Source organism: Phaseolus vulgaris, chromosome 5 (assembly GCF_000499845.2).
Source record: "Phaseolus vulgaris cultivar G19833 chromosome 5, P. vulgaris v2.0, whole genome shotgun sequence".
Classification (NCBI taxonomy): Eukaryota; Viridiplantae; Streptophyta; class Magnoliopsida; order Fabales; family Fabaceae; genus Phaseolus; species Phaseolus vulgaris.
Window position 1 is genome coordinate 10,727,346 of NC_023755.2, and position 22,508 is coordinate 10,749,853.

The 22,508-nt window shown below is 33.0% G+C and overlaps 3 protein-coding genes across 3 annotated transcripts; all 3 read left to right on the forward strand.

Moving 5' to 3' along the window:
• Positions 1–1,791: 1,791 nt before the first annotated feature.
• LOC137835125 (F-box/FBD/LRR-repeat protein At3g14710-like) lies at positions 1,792–5,135 on the forward strand. Its single transcript, XM_068643474.1, has 3 exons — positions 1,792–2,991; positions 4,347–4,490; positions 4,579–5,135. The coding sequence occupies exons 1-3, from the start codon at positions 2,029–2,031 to the stop codon at positions 4,849–4,851; spliced, it is 1,380 nt and encodes a 459-aa protein (XP_068499575.1). The 5' UTR covers positions 1,792–2,028; the 3' UTR covers positions 4,852–5,135.
• A 3,303-nt stretch (positions 5,136–8,438) lies between these two features.
• Positions 8,439–8,819, forward strand: LOC137833953 (uncharacterized mitochondrial protein AtMg00810-like). Its single transcript, XM_068642023.1, has one exon. It carries the CDS (start codon positions 8,439–8,441, stop codon positions 8,817–8,819), a length of 381 nt encoding a protein of 126 aa, XP_068498124.1.
• Positions 8,820–15,497: 6,678 nt separating this feature from the next.
• LOC137835126 (cytochrome P450 72A68-like) lies at positions 15,498–19,835 on the forward strand. The gene is made up of 5 exons (XM_068643475.1): positions 15,498–15,887; positions 17,887–18,104; positions 18,295–18,539; positions 18,834–19,221; positions 19,292–19,835. Exons 1-5 carry the CDS (start codon positions 15,599–15,601, stop codon positions 19,721–19,723), a joined length of 1,572 nt encoding a protein of 523 aa, XP_068499576.1. The 5' UTR covers positions 15,498–15,598; the 3' UTR covers positions 19,724–19,835.
• Positions 19,836–22,508: the final 2,673 nt, after the last annotated feature.

Below are 22,508 nucleotides of genomic sequence, written 5' to 3' on the forward strand. Positions count from 1 at the left end.
TTCCATTCAAATAAAAAATTAAAATTGAATAAGTTTAATTAATTTTTTTTAAGTATAATATTTAAAAAATAAAATAATTTGAAAATAATTATAATTTAGTACATTCTAATTTATTTGAAATTATACTATTTCCTATAAGAATAATAATAATCCTATTTGAGTTTGGAAAAAAGAGAGTAATTAATGTCTTATCATTTGAAATGTGGTACAAGCCTAGTTATTTGAAAATTTAATAAATTTGTAAACAAATAATTTATAACTCTTCCCGTTAGTTTTTAAGTATTTTTATAAGGATTTTTTTATTTAACATTATTTTTAAAATTCAACATAATGTTAATTATGTTTTATTATTTATATTTTTATCATTCACTTAGCCTTTTTAATTTATATGTTTATTGTAATGTAAAAAAAAGATCAAATAGAAAATCTTATAATAAAATTTATTATATTTCTAGTTTTTTTTTAAAAAAAATCTTAAATTGCCTTAAAAAATGAGAACGAAATGAGTAATACAGAAGAAACAAATATATAGAAATGAATATACCAGAAACAAAAAATGCTAATGGTTTAAAAAAGTGGAAGAAATGAAAAATATTTTATTAAAAAATTAGGATTCATTACGAGAAATTTACGAGGGAAAAAATGACTATTACATTGAATTTGACATTTAGTTACTGTTTGATTTATTGTGGTTTAAGACCGTTGAAAATTGTTTAAAATGCCTTGAATTTATTTACTTTTATCTGTGTGAAAATTATATTATTTTGGTAGTTTACAAAATTGTCCGATTTTATTTTGTGGAGTTCTTGTAATTTTCTTTTGTTTTTTGTGAACAACTAGTAAAAAATATTTCTTTTTGCCCCTACAATTTATTTTATTTTATCCAAAGTTACATATATAACATCTAAATAATAACATAAAGTGATTAAGATGGTACTCTTGAAATAAAAAATAAAAATTATTAAACACAAAAATTATCAAAAATCAAAAATCAAAAACCAAAATTTATAAGAAATAAAATAAATTTAATTATTTATGTCATGATTTATTTCTATCTTTCCTGTTTCTACCCTGTTAGTCGTAATCAAACAAATATTCACCTTACATTTTCCTACTCTTCTTTTCTCATCTACTCATTTTTTTTTCTCTGAAGTGGGAATTGTTACTGTGGCATGTGCTCCACTTACAGAAATCGAGAGCAGAGTTATATCATACATATGTATCAGAATCTTGTTCCCAGAATTTCTCTGAGACTTTCTTCAATGCTCTAACCTTTCTCTATCAAGGTGAGACTTAATTTCTTCTCATCTGCTACAAATTTGCATGTTCTACTACCTTTCTTGGTCTACTTTTATGTTTGATTTTTTTTAATTGTTAAAAATTGTGTTAGAGATGTAAGTCGATTAGAGTTAAAGATATTTTATATTATATAAGTGGGTGAAAATTTTATCTTATAAACTTATATGAATTGTTTTCGAACAGGGTTGAAACCAATGAACTCCTTCTGCATCTCTCGCTGCTCCACTCTTCATCTTTAGGTTCGGATGGTACCTGCAGAAGGTATTCTGATGTTCAAGTCAAACTTCAACATTTGACACTTAGTGTGTTTAATACTAAATAATGACGTACCTGATATTGAAATCTGTGTTTTTTTAAATTATTATCGTGAATCTTCGTTATTGTATCCGATTAAAAATTTAATTTATAATTAAAAATACATTATTTTATGCTTAATCTTTAATTAGTTATTAGTTTTTCGCTTAAATGTAATGATGTCGACTTTGATCGGACGTTGAGCTTTGAATCGGTGGTATGCACGCGACCTGTACATAAATTAAATTCACAGAAAATGAAAGTTTTACTTTTCTCGTTATTTCTTTTTTAGCATAATTCCCGACTTAAAATGTCACCAACTCCTATTCTGTTCCCATACATTCTGAATCTGCTTCATTTTCTTTATAATTATTCATTTTAGACGATTTGTGAAACTTGAGACCTTCGAGTTCGTGCAGCAGAAGATTGGAAGTCATGAATTCAACAATCGAAGCTCAGAGTAAAGAAGAAGCAAAAGGGGTTCCCACTGAGGAAACTGTGGTTGTTGGGGAAGACATAATCAGCAAGTTGCATGAAAGCATTCTTGGTCACATTCTGTCTTTCCTTCCATCCATGGAGGCAGTTCACACCAGTTTGTTATCAAAAAGGTGGATTCATGTTTGGACATCCATCACAGGCCTTCAGTTCAATGACAGTTTCCACTGTGTTGGGAAGAAAAAGATGCAAAAGAAAAATTTTGAGTGTTTTGTGAACAGGGTGCTTCTTCACCTTGCTAATTCAAGCATCCAAAGTTTCTCTCTTTGTTTAACATCTTATCAATATGATTCTACCCTTGTAAGTGCATGGATCTCTTCTATCTTTGAAAGGGGAATCAAAAACCTTCATATTCAGTATTCCCATGAACTCCTCTTTCCCTCTCATTCCCTCTTTAGTTGCAGCTCTCTAGTACAATTGGTGCTTCAAATGAAATGCACTCTTTCTGTTCCCATCTTTGCTTCTCTTCCAAATCTTAAAATCCTTAACATATCTGGGATCAAGTTAGAGAGTGAATCTTCCACTTATTCAGAAGATCTAATCCTTAACATCCCAGTTCTCAAAGTGCTTGAAGCTAGAGGATGTGAATGGAAAACTATGCAGAACATTAGAATACAAGCACCCCTACTTGAAAGGTTTAGCATAGCAATTTGGAGATCTCTATCAGATGAAGCTTATAAATCTTCCATCAATGTTTTCGCTCCCTCTTTAACAGATTTCTCTTATGAGGGTGATCTTGAACAGGATATCATTCTGTTGAATTCACCATCAATCCTTAGTGCATCTGTTGTGATTGTTGTTGATGAAGACAGAAATGACAGAAAGAAAAAACTTGGGTATCAAGCGCAGAAGCTTCTTGCACAAATCTTTGAAGTGCAACAATTGAAGTTATTGTTTTACAAGGTATGATTTTATTTCATGCTATGTGAATTGGAAATTTTGCTATAGATATGTGTTATACTTATTTGAATGAAAATGCATATCAACCACAGAAAGAGGCACTCTTATCCTGCAGACAAAAATATATGCATTATTAGTTTTTCCCTTTAATATTTTCTATACTTTATTACCACAATATTTTAAAAAAAATCAAATTTATAAATTAGTTGTTCACTGTTGTTTTTTTTAAATAAAAACTTTCATCTTACACATGCAATTTGAGATCTAAGATACGCAACACTAGAAATAGTTTTCATATTTTTTTTTTTATCAGGGACAACAAGTGGTGAAGAAAATCCCTTCAAAGTTTAATTTTGTGATCGATTATATATATATATATATATATATATATATATATATATATATATATAAATCTCACTAGATCTTATGGAACTGGTGAAAAACAATATTTTAGGACTTTTTTAGTGTCAGTTTTTAAATAGTTAATTTTTTAGTTTAATTAAAAATTTAGAGATGGGGTTTTATTACAAAGAAGAGAAGTTGCGACAAAAGGAACCTTGAAAGTAAGTTAGCAAATCAATGAGGTTTTTGTATTAAATTTGTCAAATGGAAAAACAATAGTTTGTGAAGGAGATTTGGTGAAAGATATATGCTTTAATGTAATTTCTTTCTAAGAATTTTCGAAACCATTTTGATCTAACTTTTGTTATAGAAAAGTTTGTAAAAACATACATTTCACAATTGTTTATAATAATATAATAATATTTTAAATTAAAAAAATAAAATAAAATAAATATTAATTTATTAAAATATGAAATATATGTTTTTAGTGTTCATGGTGTTAATATATCACACTTCCACCCTTCTATTAAGGACAAATAACTAATAAACCTGTGTGATTTTTTTTTTCATTGTATTTTTTAAAAGTCTTATTAAATATTAAAATATATTTTTATTTAATATTTTAAACTAATTGACCACATCATGGAAAGATAACATATCTCGGCTTATCATCTAAATAATTTTGCTTCTTTATTTCAGGTTAATGGTCTAAAATATATTTGATCCCTCCATAATATTTGAAGAACAGTTTTGATCTTTTTAAAAAATTTTGTTTCTCTAATTTCAAGAAATATACTACTTTTGATTCTTGAAGCTGCTATTATAATAATTTTTTGGTCTTTCTATATAAAATGTTATGTAAAATACTTAAAAAATTAAAAGTTAAAAGTTAAAAAAAAATTTAAAGCACACAATTTTTTTAGAAAGACTAAAACTTGAAAGTATCTCTGTATCTTCCAAAAGATGTACAAAATTTGACTCTGCAAAATTTGAACAAGTTTTTCATTATCTTACAGGTTTTGATTCATGCCAGAGATATTTTCACCCATTTACCAGCTTTTGGGAGATTGACTTATCTGCAACTAAATGAGGTTACTGGTGAAGCTCTGCTGAACATTCTTCACAGTTCCCCAATGCTTAGTACACTTGTTTTGCAAAATGTAAGTTTTCAAGTTGTTTGTTTATATGAAAGACAGACACATAATACAAAAATGATGACTAATTTTGACAGAAAAAACAACATTTCAGGGAGTATCTGAATTAAACAAAGATGTGACTTCTGCACCATTGCCTCAGTGCTTTCTCTCTAGCCTCAAAGTTTTTCAGTTTAAGGAATTTAATGCGCATGAGCATGAGCTTGTTTTGGGAAAATTGGTGATGGCAAATGCAAAAGTCCTGGAGGAAATGACTATATGTACTGCTTTTTGGCTGCGGTATTCAGATATTGACATGGAGAAAGTTAGGCAGCAGATACTTTCTTTTCCAAAGTCTTCCAACCTTGCTGTCATCAAATGTATTTAGGTCAAAAAATTAAATTAGTTTTTAATATAGATTCAATGGGTAAAATCTAGATAGGGTACAGTAATTGTTTTCATATTTCTGTTTTAAAAAATATTTATATTTGGTCTCGTACTTTGCTAACAATTTTATGTTAGAGTTAATATATTTGTTAGGCTGTTAATATAGTTACGGTAGTTTTCTATGTTATATGTACCTGTTAGCTGGGTCTCATACTTTGTATATATTCTGGTTTGTCTCTGTTGCATGACTGACTTTACACATTCAATAATATACCTCTTCTACCATCTTTCGTTAATCTAAAAAGCCAAATTTTCTTTTTCTCTCTCGTGTCATGTCTTCTTCATCACCTTCTTCTTCTTCTCCATCTTCCCTTTTTTTTTATCACAGCATGGCCAACCCGTGACCTCTAGCTTTGACATTTCTTGCATGGAACTAGAGTTCCCTCTGAGTTCCTAACTCAAAACAACCAATTTGTTCCCAATCCTGCGTTTTGCACCTATCAACAACAAGATCAACTGCTAGTGGCATGGCTTCTTGCTTCCATGTCCTCTCCACTATTAACCAAGATAGTTGGTCTGGACTCTTCTGCTGAAATCTGGTGTCGTCTTCTCACTCATTTTGCTTCACACACTCGAGCCATGGTTAAAAGTTTCGGATTCTCCTCAAAACTCCAAAGAACGACAAATCTATCACCACGTACGTCATTAACATCAAGAAAATTGCAGACTCCCTTATTGTGGTTGGTTCACCCATGTCTACTGCAGATCATGTGGATGCCATCCTCGATGGGCTTTCTGCAGAATATGATGGATTCGTCACTTCCATTCTTTCCCGCCAAGACCCATATATGGTGAATGATCTTGAAGTGTTGCTTCTCGCACAAGAAGAACGCTTTGAAAGGCACAAACTGGCGCAAGACTCCATTCTTTAGGTAAACACCATCTCCTCTTCATGGAATCTCAAAAATCAACACAAAAAGAAACCTTTCAACTATAACTTTCGTGGAGGCCGATCACAACATCCTTTTGGGTTTCGTCCACCCAATCCCCATCCACACGTTCGTTCTCCTCTCAACCTAGATGCTTCTTGGAATCATGCAAAACCTATCTATCAAATCTGCCACAAATTTGGTCACACTGCAGATGCATGTGGGCGCAAGTATGATCTTCCTGCTACTCACTCTTATAATGCTATACATCTCCCATGGATTCCAACTCCACACCATCAATTCTTGGAGCACCCTCCACTATAAAAGATCCCCTCTAGTATCATGATAGGGTGGCACACACCACATCACCCAAGACTCCAAGTTCTTTACTAAATAACAACCTTATCAAGGCCATCATGACCTCAAACTCGGCAACGGATAAGGTACGAATATATCTCACAGAGGTTATGTTGTCTATACTGACCCTAATTCACACACCATGTTCAAACTTCACAATATGTTGCATGTCCCTGCTATCACTAAAAATCTAATAAGCGTATCTCAATTTGCCAAAGATAAATGTTTACTTTGAATTTCATGCTAACCTCTACTATGTCAAACATCATGCAACCCATCAGATTTTACTTCAAGGAGTAATTAAAGATGGGTTTTATGTGTTTCCGCCATCTCTTCCTACGCATACCCACTATGTTCAATATGCTTCTTATACGCCTTAGATACCTATTTTACAACTTTGGCATAACAGACTGGGACACCGTAATTTTACTGTTGTTCAGAATGTTTTAAATGATTGTCACATTCCTTACACTTCTCAAAAACAGTTTTGTGCACCATGCATACGTGGAAAGCTTCATCGGCTTCCCTTCCACACCTCTGTTACTCAATACAGTGAACCTTTGCAATTAATTTTCATTGATATATGGGGTCCCGCTCCTGTTTGTGCTTCCAATGGTGCACGTTACTATATTTTATTCTTAGGTGCTCACACTAAATATATGTGGCTATTCCTCCTGCATAATAATCTCAAGCTTTACACTCTCTTATTCGTTTCAAAACTTTTGCTGAAAATCAATCTGGTTTTAAGTTACGTGTTATTCAAGCAAACAATGCTAAGGAATTTTTATGCTTCAAATACTTTACTCAATTGCATGGTATTTTTCATCTCTTAACCTTCCCTCACACACATGAACAAAATGGATCAATTGAACGCAAGCACATACACATCTCTGATATGGGTTTAACCCTGATTGTTGTTGCTTCCTTACCCATAAAATTATGGGGTGAAGCATTTACTACTGCTACACATTTAATCAATATTTCACCTTCCCCTGTTCTTCTGAACAAATCTCCCCATACTTTACTTTTTCACACTGCACTAAAGTACACTCAATTAAAAACTTTTGGTTGCGCTTGCTACCCGTTACTTCGGCCTTACAACAAACATAAATTGGATTTTAAATCTGCATGTTGTTTGTTTCTTGGTTACAACTTACAAAATAGGGGCTACATCTATCTCTCTCCTATGGTAAGATATATATGTCTAGACATGTTGTCTTTAATGAAAATATTTTCCCTTACAATATACCTGAATATAACTTCACCCCCACCCCTACCATGCACTCTGAATTTGACTGCTCCAATCCTCATATTATTGTTCTTCATCAACCTGCTGCTATGCATGTGCCTGGTTCACATAACAACACGAAATTGTCTTCCTCTGTTCCTGATCCTTTACCATCTCCCTCAATGCCTCTCTCACAAACTGAAAATGGTCTTGCAAATACACACTCCATGGCAACTCGCTCCAAGGCTGGTATCTTCAAACCCAAAACTTTCCTGCTTCACGCCACCACAACTTCACCCATCCCTACCTCCATCAAAGAAGCTATGTCTTCTCCCCCATGTCTACAAGATATGACTGATGAATATACGACCCTTCTCAACAATCATATATGGTCCTTAACTTCTCTCCCTGCTGGTGCCAAAACTGTTGGATGCAAGTGGTTATTAAAAAAAAATACAATGCAGACGACTCATTCCAACGTCACAAGGCCAGGTTAGTTTCCAAGGGATTCAACCAAACTGTTGGGACTTATTACACTGACACCTATAGCCTAGTTGTTAAACCTGCTACCATCCACCTTGTTTTGTCTCATGCCATCTCAGCTAAATGGCCAATCCACCAAATTGATGTCAACAATGCCTTCTTGAATGGAGATCTCAAGGAGGACGTCTACATGATTCAGCCACCAGGATTCGTGTCCAATTCTCCACAATTAGTTTGTAAACTACACAAAGGCTATATGGGCTAAAACAAGCTCCGCGATCCTAGTTCCACAAGCTAAGTACAACCCTTCAATCCTTTGGTTTTCATTCCACCAAAAGTGACACATCCTTGTTTGTTAAATTTCATTCCACATACACCATATTCCTTTTAATATACGTGGATGATATTATCATTACAGGGTCTTCCATGACAGCAATCCAGCAGTTCGTCTCGAATCTCAGTGCATGTTTTGCTCTCAAAGATCTTGGCCCACTTCATTTCTTCCTCAGTGTGCAAGTCACGCATCTACCCAATGGTGGTCTCCATCTATCATAACAAAAATACATCACAAACCTTCTTCAACGCTAAAAAATGGATGTAGCCAAACCTCTTCCTACACCCAGGCAAACTAACCTTCATCTTCAAAAAGATGCCTCCTCCGCCATGCATGACCCTTCTCTCTTTCGGTCAGTCGTCGGTGCTCTCCAGTACGTGCTTATCACTTATCCTGAACTATCATATCTTGTAAACAAGTTGTGCCAATACATGCATAGTCCACAAGATCATCATTGGAAAGCCGTCAAACGCATCCTTCGTTACCTCGCTGGTACTCGCACCCATGGTTTGATTATTCAACAGTGTTCTTGTCCAACCATTCGTGCCTTCAGTGATGCTAACTGGGGTAGTGACCCTAATGACCACAAATCCACCATAGGCTACTATGTCTTTTATGGTCACAACATCATTGCCTAGTCTTCTCACAAGCAGCAAGTTGAATCGGGTAGCAACACAGAAGCAAAATATCGAAGCATTGCTGCAGTTCTCATTGAAGTTCTTTGGTTGCAATCTCTCTTACATGAGTTGCACCTACCTATCTCTCAACCCCAACAATTTTTAGACAACTAGGGTGTTGTCCTAGTTAGTGTCAATCCCATAATGCACTCACGCACCAAACATTTCAAACTTCACCTCCATTTTATCAGAGACTACGTTCAACAACATAAAATAAGCTTAGTTCATCTCCCTGCAAAGTTTCAAATCACAAACATTCTCACCAATTCCATCTCTGACCCTGCATTCTTGGACTTCCGTTGTAAACTTATGGTGTCTTGGTGGCATTTTCTTGCTTGTGTGACATCTCCTTCTTCAAATTCTTTCTTGGATGGTGACGACCTCCTGATGTGGAGTCTGACCATCCAAGTTGGAGTGTTTAGTGGGGGGAGCGGCTTCACGTCTTTTTTCTCTTAAAAACAAGGCGCAAATTGGTGTGCTCGTCCTCATCTAATGGAGTGGGAGCGACCTCGATTGGGCCTTCCTTTTTTGAGTTGGAGAATCCTTGATTAGGTTGGTAGCAATTCTCATCTTTTTGATACATTCAGCCATTTGCGATTTGCCAATGTCGGACAACATCCTTTCTGCGAAAGAAAACAAGTAAGTGATTAAGCACAATAATGGAGTTTATGTAACCAAAGGTAGGAAACGAAGAGCACCAGTATAGGCTTTCAAAACACCAGGAAGGTAGTCTTTGTTCAGAAGGAAGGAAGTGTCAAAAACAACATTCAGATTCGCCAAGAATTCGCGTACTCCTTGGTTTGTTGGGGAGTAGTCGTCCAGGCACCGAGCACCCTGGAATCTTGGCTCAAGGGTCCAGTATAAAGGAAACTCGTCCAGAAGGGTCGAATCTCCTTTGTTAGCTCGGATATTTAGGAACTTGCCCTTGAAATTTTTGTTAGAAGACTGGAAGAGCGTGAGCAAAGCTCTTCTAGGGGCACCGTTTAAAGATATCCATAATTGGTGACCCAAATGCTTGGCCTCAAAGAAGTAAAGTAAAACTTCCACAGTCAGCAAAATATCGAGTTGTGAACACAAAATAGTTAAGGCACGAATGAATGCCTAGCTATTCGGGTGTAGCTGTGTAAGAGCTACATTGAGCTCGGTTAACAATTCCTTTTCAGAAACCGAAAAAGGAAGACGCAAAAGGACTTTATTAAAAAGGGTGGCGTAAATGAAACATAATGGACCTTCGGAGTTCGAGGATTCATCACAACATACAGGCTCATCTTCTCTACACTCTGCTATTCTTACAAACCTATCGTGCTTCTTACCAAAGGAGCAACCACTCTTTCTTAAATTCCTAATACGTTCACGAGTAGTATAGAAAGAGGTTTCATTTAAAAGTTCCTTCTTGGCCCAAGGGTACATGGCATTGTAATTCATTGCAGTTATATCTAGAGCACAACACAAACACAAACCAGATACGAGCACAGTTCAGGGCAAAGAAAATGGATCAAAAGAAAATTCCAGTTCAGACGATGCAATCGGTAAGATAAGTAAGTATTCGACGATAAAGATTGGTGGAAGGAAAATACCTGTTCTGATGGCTGATTGGAAAGAAAAGGTGCGAAAAGAGATATTTTTGGTGAAGAGGAGGGTTGAAAAACGCACAAGTACTAAGAAATGAAGGTTGTGTGAAGAGTAAGAAGAGAAATGGATTTTTAGCGTTTAAAAGGGAAAATGAAGCAACAACTCTTCTTGGCCATAGAAGTGCGTGCCACATGGACGTCTCAGATTCAGTGTGGTGAGATGTCTTGTCATGGACGCTTCGATAACCGCACCTCACCTACTCTCTGAGGAAACGTTTTGTTAGCCGCCAAATGCTAGAAAGCCTATTTGCCAAGTCAAGCTCTAATGTGAGTTGATTTTAGAGTTGTCCATTTTAATGGTGACACTTTGTTTATGATTTGAATTTTAGCAATTATGGTGTGAGACCTAGGAAAGATCCCCACTGGACACGAACTTAACCAAGTGGTTAAGTAAGTGTGAAGGTTCACTTTCAAAGGAAAAAAGGAAAACAAAAGATATGTGAAGATGATGATGCTTTGTGGAAATGAAAGAGCATAAAAGAAGATAATTAAAGTGAAATGGCATAATGGAAATGAAAGAAAAGATGAAGGATAGGAAAGTTTATGAAGATAGAAATGGAAGAAACACGCCACTTGGAGTGTATGGGATCTCCAAGATAAGTGATGAGGGCCGCCATTTGAAGAGCTATCACTCTCACAAGATAAGACCAAAGTAGAGAGAACACAAGTCTCACTCACAATTTGTGCATAGTTTATTTTCTATTTCAAATTTTAATGTGTCATAACATGAGGCAATGCACCCTATTTATAGGAATGGGTGCCTTGGAAAAGAAGATGAGCCAAGGGTAGAAAGGAGAAAAGGGAGGGGCGGCCAAGGGGGGTTATCTAGAAGGTAGGGCAACCTTCCTTCGTAAAGGGCTAGACACAAGCTAAAATTATAAGCACACCCTCCCTATTATGCTAAATGACCTTACTCTAGTCTATCTTGCTATTTGGACCCCTAAAGAGAGCCCACATTATTTACAACATGTTTTATTTTTAAGAAGATCAGAAGAAATAACATTTGGTGTTTTGGTCTATGCCCAGTTCTTCCTCTAGTGAGGTTCGTTAGATCTTTGGTGGGGTCTTGACTTGATTGTTGAGATGACTGCTCATAACCTGAATGCTCTATTCAGTCATTGGTCATCTTCTTGTCTACTTAGATTGTATCAAGCTCGACTTGAGCCTGTGGGGCTTGTGTACTGGATAGGAGTGCCCGAGACCTCGTCCAAGCATTTAGGTATGGTCGGCTCGACTTTGGGCTCAAAAGGCGGTTCATGAGCTCGACCCAATTTTAATGGTAAGCACAGTGAGGAATAATTAAAGTAGAGAAAATATTGAGTTGAATATATATGTTAATATATATAAAGTTGTTAGTCAAATATATATGTTAATATATGTAAAAACTGTTAGAATATATGTATAAAGCCGATAGTTAAATGAGTAAAGCTATTAATTAAGTAGCGAGCACCCGTGAATAAAGGTGCACGAGATTCTCTTCTATTGTTAACACCGTGAGAGAAGGTGCCTGTAGGCAGAATATCTTTCTGTTATATATGCTTTCAATTAATATTATATTCTCGTGGGTGAAAGTTGTTAAAGGGATAACTATAAAAGGGGCTTGAGACTCCCGGTTAAGGTATGTTGTTTCTTAGTACTTTAGACTGAAACTAATTACTTATTTTGTATGTTCTCACTGAATTGATCGTCGGAGTGTGATCAATAGGTAGAGCCCCCTCTGTCTCAGCGTAGCGTTGTTCCAGTTCACCAAGAGGAGACAAACTAGAAGCGGAGCTTGTCACTTAGTCAACCCGAGGTCAACCGATGAGAACAACCCATATGAAATTGTTTTCTCTCTCACTTGCTAAGAAAACAAAAGTAGCAGAGAAAGTAAGTCCCATGGGACGCCTACAATCTCAAGCAACGAACAACCTATATTTATTGGTTTTGTAAGTGTTATCCATCAAGAAAACAACGTGAAATGCATTCAATAGTTTAACTAGGTCAGGATGGGTCCAAAAAAGAGCACTAACAACATTGGAAGACTCACACGTAGTCCAATGAATGTAGTTGTCATGGTCAAGTAACATCATTAACTGTTGCAATTTAGTTATAGGATCTCTAATTGATCTTCTATATGCATATCTATAGTTGTACACTTGTTTAATTGTTGAGACATTGTATTTATTATTTTCTTTTTCAGAGTAAGTAAAATGTTCGCCAACTTCACTAAACTCTTTGTTATTTCAACAACCATGGCATGTTCATGGGATTTCAATCTACCAGTATATGGGTGACCAACTAATGAGAAAGCAACATCATGATTATGAGTACCACATAATACCTTCAATACCCAACCTACATTTTTTTTATAAGGTTTACCCTGCAATTTAAATGGACAATTGCATTTTTTGTACTTGTAACACTCATATCCACATCAGACTTGTATTTTCTATACTCCACCCTTCTCACAAACTAACAACACAAAGGTTTTTCTATCTTATCTTCCATTTACGATATCAGATATAAAAATCACTACTATAAAACCAAGACCAAATGTGACCTTACGCACCCATTCTAGTAAGTCATTTCGAGTTACAAACACTACAAGAAAAACGCGAATTACATACAGATTTTTTCCGTATGTAAATATTGGCACCATAAAATAAAATTAGTAATGGATGGGATTCGAAGCCAGGTTTCTTCAACAATCCTTCAGCAACCAAAGAAAATTTAACCACTACACCAAGCAAATTCTTTAGTTTTATTATGATTTTTATTATACTTATTATTATTAATAATACTAACAATATTAATAATACTAATAATATTAATAATACTAACAATATTAATAATACTAACAATATTAATAATACTAATAATATTAATAATACTAACAATATTAATAATACTAATAATATTAATAATACTAACAATATTAATAATACTTATTAATAATACTAACAATATTAATAATACTAACAATATTAATAATACTAACAATATTAATAATACTAACAATAATAATACTAACAATAATAATACTAACAATAATAATAATACTAACAATATTAATGATACTAACAATATTAACATATGAATCACATTTAATTTATCTATAATCTACTTGAATCTAAACATAATTTATTATATTATCTATTAGTATGAATCACATTTAATATATGTCATACTCATAGTCATTATATTACCTATTACATTAAAATCAACTATCATATTAATTATTATTTTACGATCATATTGACTTAATTAAGTTCATTAAAGGAAACATTTTAAGGATATTTCAATCCTTATACAAGAATCTCAAATCAGAAAAGAAGTGTAAGATACAAGCACCTATATAGCCATCTAACAAAAACTTCACAACTACCTATAATAACCTATATTTGAAAATAAGATATCAAATAATTTTATATTAATATATATATATATATAATATGAAAGTAAATTTAAATTTAACCATGAGTTTTAAAAAATTAATGATTAAATAAAGAAATATATTAATCAATATATATGTATTTATAGTATTAAAGTTATATTAATATTATATAATCTCTTCCTTTTTCTCTCTATCTATCTATATCCGGATAAAAGTAATATTACTCAAGTCAAATAAAACTACTATACACACACAATAAATATCTAAATGTATATTTATATCAAAATTAATATTAATAATATGAATATAATATTGATAATATGAATATAATATTAATAATATGAATATAATATTAATAATATGAATATAATGTTAATAATAATATTAATTATAATATTAATAAATATTAATAATATTAATAATATTAATAATATTAATAATATGAATAATATTAATAATATAAATAATATTAATAATATAAATATAATTTATTTTATTATTATTATTATTAATAATTATATTAATATGTATAAGTATAATAAAAATCATAATATGACAAAAGAACTTGTCTGGTCTAGTGGTCAATGCTTCCTCTGGTCACTGGAAAGACTTGACTTCAAATCCTGGCTGCTGCAGTTTGCTTGTAATGTTATTTGGGGCTTGGTTTCAAGTCCTAGTCATGGACCAATTCATATTTAGTAACTTCATAATTTATTAAGTCATAATCATAATTAGGCTTCTGGATTCAATAATCTAGAAATCAACAATTTATATAAAATTTTCTTTCAGAACACCCCCTCATTCGGAAAGCAACATGATTCACTTCCGGATTGATGAATCTATAGTACAATCCCAGATTCCGATTTCAAATAAAATGTGAAGGTCAGTTTTGGGATTTAAAAAATTGTGGGGGTGCAAGAAGAAACTACCAAATTTATGTTGGAAAGCGTTTTTTTATATATGAATGTGTGGAAGATCCTTTTTAAACTGTTTCTTCTTGCATCTTTATATGTTCTTCTCCCACTTTCATAAATTTTTGTATTTCTAAAAAAGTCCCTTTGTAATATTCCGAAATACGTAATCCAAAAGTTATTTTTGACATTCATAATTAGCGTCCGAATTACATAATCTAGAAGTCTTGTTTCATATGCATGATTAGTTTTCAGATTACATAATCCGGAAGCTATTATCAAATCCAAATTTCTGAATTATATAACCCAGAATACCATTATGGATTATGTAATTCGAAATATGAAAGTGACAGAAGAAGGATAAAAATGTATTTTCATATTTTGTATGGGGTGTTAGAAAAAAAATGAAAGAAACAGTCTTATTTTTAAGTGGGATTTTTGTAATTGAAGCTTTCTTTGTTCCTTAAATTTCAAACCTTGATTCCAGACCAAGGATATATTAGCGGTAGAAAGGTTGTAATATATTTTTAAAGAATGATAAGATTTTTTACATTTAAATAATCAAAACATAATAAGATCCTCTTATGTAATAATAACATCTTAGGAATACAAGATAATTATTTCTTAAGTACTAAATTAAAACATGTACTAAGTTCCTGTTATGTAATAATAACATCTTAGGAACACAAGAAAACATAATAACTTAATAATTATAGATAAAAGAAATGTTAGAAAGAGATAATCCATTTATTTGTGGAGGATATCTAGGAATATCAAAGCCAAAGAAGCACTATATGTTCCACCAAACTCTGCGAGAGAGAAATGGAAGCAGCGTGTAGCACGATTCTGATGCTGATTCTGATACTGGTTTTGATATTGGTTCTGATATGGGCATGGATGATGCTAAATTGGTTATGGTTCACTCCAAAGAGGCTTGAAAGGCTTCTCAGAGAGCAAGGTCTTCAAGGGAATCCATATACGCTTTTGGTTGGAGACACCAATGAGTTTGCCAAGATGAGAAAGGAAGCCTTCTCCAAACCCATGGATCTCTTCTCTAACGACATAGTTCAGCGTGTCTACCCCTTTTTCCGTCACAGTATCAACACACATGGTATGCTTATCGTTCATGCTGATAAAAAAATAAATAAAAAAATAAATAAAAAAAATATGCTCATCGTTCATTCTAGTAATGTCTTTTTGCAACTGTTGTTATGTACTTCTTAGTTCAGCTCTTCTTTTCTTTTCTCCAACTAATGTGTGGATTGAGTTTTATGTGAATATGGTAGGGTTTTTTTTTGGTAAAAGGATTTATTTTTTATTTTATAATTATAATACACATTTATATAATAAATTCAAGTTTTTAAAAATTATTATATCTATTTTTTAAAACTATGTTCAAATTGTACTAAAATTATGAGATTCAAATTTTTGAATTTTGAATATTTTACCCAGTATCTTTCGTGACATATTTAGAATATGGTAATGATATATGGACAACTCCATAAATACACCTATATTATAATTCTCAATACTATTATTTTAATATTTTTTTTATATTATTTAATTATAAATTTATTTTTATTATATATATTCTAAACTTATTAGATCAAAAGTTGTATGAAATTATAAGAGTTATCAAAATATCATTTTTCTTTAAAATAAAACGTCAATGAAATTGTAATAAACATGTTTTAACTTTTTGTTTATAGATTCATTATAGCTTTGCATGCTGTGCTTTTCTGCTGTCAGATTAACATGTCACGGATTATGATAGCTTAAGGTAGAGAGATCAATTTTTTCTCTATCCTGAGATACTGAAAAGGCAAGAGTAGTCACATAAGGTACTGTAAATAAAGTATCTGCAATTTAATATTTCTGAAATGTACTAGATGATTTTTTTTCTCTATTTACATATATGTATGTAGAATGATTTTCAACGAGTTATGTTTGATACAGATGAGAACAAATAATGTTTACCTGGAAATAAGTTAAAAGAGTTTGAAAATAATAATGTAAAGTAAGTTCACTATTTTTAAATTTTTTTCCAATTCAATTCTATGTACATGCCACTCTAATTTTCTCTTACCCAACATCTCGTGAAAGATAATTTCGACACCTTTCTCGTACGTAAGTAATTAACCTGTGACTTTTCAGAGTACACTCCAAAAGCTACAAAGTAGCTAAGTGGATTTAATTGATAAGCTAGTATTTCAAAGTTTATTGGTTATTTTTACGCATTTAGACTATAGATCAATACCTGTAACTCTAACTAGTTGCAGTTGAAGAGACACTTGCAACAGTACAAAGAAATCTCTGGGAGACACTTCAGACTGATACCAAACTTATATCTGTAAATATATTATGTCTTTATATGAAAATTGTTCACTATATGATGAATTCGTTTTCTGAAATGGGCCATTCAGGAACATAAGATGGTAAACCAAGATTTTTATATGATAAAGTAAGTTGTGACCAGAGAAAATAACCAACTGGAAAATACTCATTCTTTTCTATCGTTTTTCCCTTTTTTGTTTTCGCTCTATGTTGGTAGATTATTCTGAGATATTTGTCTCAAGATTGTAAGGAGTGATTTCTCTTTCTGTATCACTCTATTTGAATATCAGTCTGGAACCTATCATTTTGCAGTCCCACATGCATTGTGTTATTATGTTTGTTTAGTTTCATCATTGGGGAGTATATATGCTTAGAAATTTTACAAATGAATTAGAAGCCTTGTATATGGTGTGCGATATTTATACCAATGAGACGAGTAATTGGTTCTGGTGTTTCTGAGTAAGGAGCTGATCCTTAGAATTGGGTCTTGTTTTTTTGTTTTGTTCAGAGTCCTTCTATCGCATTGTACAGAGGAGTTCCCTCTGATTTCCAAGGTTTTAATAAAGACAATTCTATTTTCTTTAATTTCTGCTATTGGTTCTATCATCACACGATTAATTTAAAAAATCACACGACTTAATTCTTTAATCTTAACAACTTTTGGCTAAGATATAGGCACACACAAAGTTGTCTATTCTTTTAGATTCTTGATTTTTTTACTCTTCCCTGTCATATTTAATTTGAGCGTATTGGTATTGTTGGGTGATGGTATGTAGGGAAAAACTCTTTTATTTGGTTTGGACCGGCACCAAGAGTGATCCTTACTGATCCAGAGCTAATCAAAGATGTATTTAACAAGACATTTGACTTCCAAAAGATTTATCTGAATCCACAAGTCAGGTTACTAACTCCTGGCCTTGTAAGCCACGAGGGAGAAAAGTGGAGGAAGCACAGAAAGATAATTACTCCTGTTTTCAATTTGGAGAAGTTGAAGGTTAGTTTCTTATTACTAGATATAGATCTTATAATAACTAATGTGCCTTTCGGAAACGTGAGGAAGACATAGTTATTTGTGTTGCCCATGTGTCCTATTTTTGTTTTCCATGTAAAAATTCCTCCACAAAAGTGTATTCTCTTCTTACAAGTAACATGATGTGAAGTTTGAATATTTTAATACACCTCAGGATATGTTACCAGTACTCATCAAATGTTGTGATGATCTTATTAGCAAATGGGAGGAAATGTTATCATTGGATGGATCAAGTGAAATGGACGTATGGCCTTTCCTTCAGAATTTGACTAGTGAGGCTATTTCTCGAACAGCATTTGGAAGTAGTTATGAAGAAGGAAGAAGAATATTTCAACTCCTAAAAGAGCAGAGTGAACTAACAGCGCAACTTGTGTATAAAGTTTACATCCCTGGATGGAGGTAAGAATAATGTGTATATTTGACTACTTGGTAGGCTTAAGTGATCAAGCTTTTTGGAGTGATCTTTATTTAACTAAACCAAACCTGCAAATCTTTTCTAAAAGGATGTTGTGATTAGAAAACAGTACTTATTATCATTAAGAATCAAAGAAACTTGTTTACAACAACCATTTTACCAAATACTGTGACATGTTATGTGATATGTCTCTATTTCAACTTGGAAAATCGAAGTATCTTTATCATTGAAAAAACCGTAGATCATGAATAATACAGGATTGTTATGTTCACTTGTAGGTTTGTACCTACTACTACCCATAGAAGGATGAAGGAAATTGACAAGGAAACAAAAGCTTCACTTATGGATATTATTAATAACAAAGAGAAAGCACTAAAGGCTGGTGAAGCCACTAAAAATGACTTGTTAGACATACTTCTCGAGTCAAATCACAAGGAAATTCAAGAACATGGAAACAACAAGAATGTTGGATTGAATATTGAAGATGTTATTGAGGAATGCAAGTTATTTTACTTTGCAGGGCAGGATTCCACTTCATCTTTGCTTGTTTGGACGATGATATTATTAAGTATGTACCCCGATTGGCAAACACGTGCAAGGGAAGAAGTCTTACAAGTTTTTGGCAATCATAAACCAGATTTTGATGGACTGAATCACCTTAAGATTGTAAGTTCATATTATCATTTGATATTGAATAGCAAGCTCTAAGCCGTTACTAAGAATATGTTTTCAACAGGTTCCCATGATTTTAAATGAGGTTTTTAGGCTATACCCACCAGTAATTGGTCTTCCTCGAAAAGTTCTTAAAGACGTGAAACTTGGAAATCTATCATTAGTCGCTGGAATGCAAGTTTCCATTCCAATAATTTTGGTTCATCATGATTGTGAGCTATGGGGTGATGATGCTAAGGAGTTCAAACCTGAGAGATTTGCTGAAGGAGTTCTAAAGGCCACAAATGGCAGAGCTTCACTAATTCCCTTTGGAGGGGGTCCTAGGATATGCACTGGACGAAACTTCTCCTTCTTGGAAGCAAAGATTGCTTTGTCAATGATTTTACAACGCTTCTCATTTGAACTCTCTTCGAGCTATACTCATGCTCCAATTACCGCGATTACTCTTCAACCACAATATGGTGCTCATCTCATTCTACATAAAGTGGAAATATAAATAAATAAGAATGATCTTGTACTGTTTGGTTCATATTTTACTCTTGAAAAACTTATAATGTAATAATGTTTCAGGAAGATTGATAGAGACCAACGTTTTTATATTACTATTATCCGCATGAATTCATCAAGGTTTTAAATTACAATCACAACACAAGGTTAAATTTTAGCTGTCGATATTTTTACTTGGAAATTAAATCTGTTAAAGGTGTTTGTCTTCTAGTTTGTGGTTCATATGATGGTAAACGTTTGATATACTTTTGTTTTGCAAACTGTTTGACGTTGATCAGAAGCTTTTACCGTTTGATAGCCCATAAGTTTCTAATTTATGCGTGTGATGTTCTAAGCATTCTTTGTATTTTTTTTTAAATTTGTTCCAGTGAGCTTGTTCCTAATTTCACAATAAACCAGTGCAGTGAGAGTGGATATAAATCAACAATGTCTTGTTCCAAGTATGAAATTGAGAAGTTTATTGGAAGCAATGATTTTGGGTTATGAACTATGATAAAAAAACTTGTACATGACAAGGTCTCTTTGGTGAATTGTTTGTGGTTGAAACAAGTGTTGTAGTCATTCATGATTAGTAGTTGATTTTTAATGTCTTTCTTGAAATCGAATATTTTAAGTTTTTCTAAAATTTGTATTACATATAAGAATTAAATCGGTTCTTTGAAGACATATGTATATTCATTAGTGTAAAAATAACAATGACAACTTACTATGATGGTTCTAATTCACCTGTTATAATAAGTCACATAGTGACCCAATTGTAATTTTGAAGAAATTTAATATGTCAATTCTCAATTTAACTAACATAGTAAAGACTTATTATGACAGTTATATTTTCACCCAACATCATAAGTAATGCGGTGACATACTAGTTGTAAATATTTAAAAATTTATTATGTAGGTTCTAATTACACTCAACATAGAAATTCTTTTCTAGGTTAAGAAAGTTTTATTTTTTCATTCACACGCTCAACATGATGAGAAAACCTTTGTGCAAATTCTCTATGAACCCTCATATTTATCACTGAGGATGACTGTATATAACTTCTTAATTGTCTTCGTATAATGTCTTTAAATTCTCTAAATTAAATAAATAATAATTACATGGTTAGAGTTTAGTTGCAGATGAATCATAATAAGTTATAAACTTAAAGTACTTACGGAAGAAAAGAGTCAACTTGGCATAATTAGTTAATATATGATGATATGCTTGTAACTTCTCCTTTGTTGATAAAGAAAAGTAAGCGTTCTTGTCGGTTGACTTCCTCGTGGTTGACCTTGGTGACAACCTCTAGTCCCGGTCTGCCTCTTCTGGAATCTGTTCTACGTCTTATTGCACTGAAACGCGGCTCCGCTGAAACAAAGGAGGTCTTACCTGTTGATTACACTCTGACGATCAAGTCAGTAAGAGCTTACTAGAATTTAAGAAGTACTCAGTTTCAGTCTCAGAAACAACGTACGTTTACCTGGGTTCTCAACCCCCTTTCAAACCTTATCTTTTGTAACAACTTTCTCTCATGATAATCTAATATCAACTGAGAGCATACCCAACAAGAAAACATTATGTTTATGGGTGCCTTCTCTGAAGGGGCTACATCAGAAAAGAATTTTATCTCTAAGGAGAGCATAAAATAATAACAGAACAACCATCTTAGGCGCCACCAATAGGGAGATATTCTGCTTACGTGAGCACCCTACTCATGGTGCAACGTTATTCTTTACCATGCATGCAACTTAACCACTATGTGCCCTATAACACACATACTTAGGTCAAAAGAAACATTTACTTGACCTAGGCACCACATGTATTATACCTACCCCTAGGTTCAAAAATACTCTTAACTAGTAGTCTTATACTAACATATAAAAAGATTATTTTAATTATGCCCAACGGGCTTACCAATAAAACTAGGCCAAATTCATGACCCGCACCCTGGGCCCAATAGTCGAGCTGACCTACTCACCCTGTGCACCAAGCTCCAATTACTGAGCCCCAAGCACTCTGTCTAGTACAGTAAGTAAAAGACCCAATTGGTTTTCCAACTGGTGGAAACAAAGTGCTTACACTAGATGACATAATGTCTGGTTCATCATTAACACGCCTTATTCAATTAAATACAGTATCAATTTCCTTTAAATATCTTGAACAAAAGGTGAAAAACTCTTCAACCATGTAGCCTTCAACTATTGAGCCTTTTGGTTGTTCCTTGTTACGCACATAAGACTTAAATTTTTCTAAATATCTCTCAATGGGATACATCCATCTATACTGGACATGTCCTCCAAGCTTGACATCTTCCACTAAATGCACAATAAAATGAACCATGACTGTACAAAATGTAGGAGGAAATAACATCTCCATGTGACATAATGTGAGAACAACTCTATTTTGTAGTTGGTTAAGTTCATCCACTTTTAAAACTTTATTGCATAAGTTTCTAAAAAATAACAAATCAATCAAAACATAACACACTTCCTTAGGATGTCTTACTCATTCCTAAAGTAGTTGTATTAGCCCACATACATATGAATCATGACTTTTCAATCCTTCAAGCTTACATTGTTTGACATCAACAAATCTACTAATGTTACTTGAGTAGCCATCTGGAGTAGCGATGTTCTTTAATGTTGTCAGAAATATATGCTTATTTTCTTTTGCCAATGTATATATAGCAAAAAGATATCTATTATTTTCATCCGGCCAAAGATCAAGTCTAACACCCAAATCTTTTAACTTCTTTCGTGCCTTTAGGTTGTCCTTTTGATTTTTTTTTACC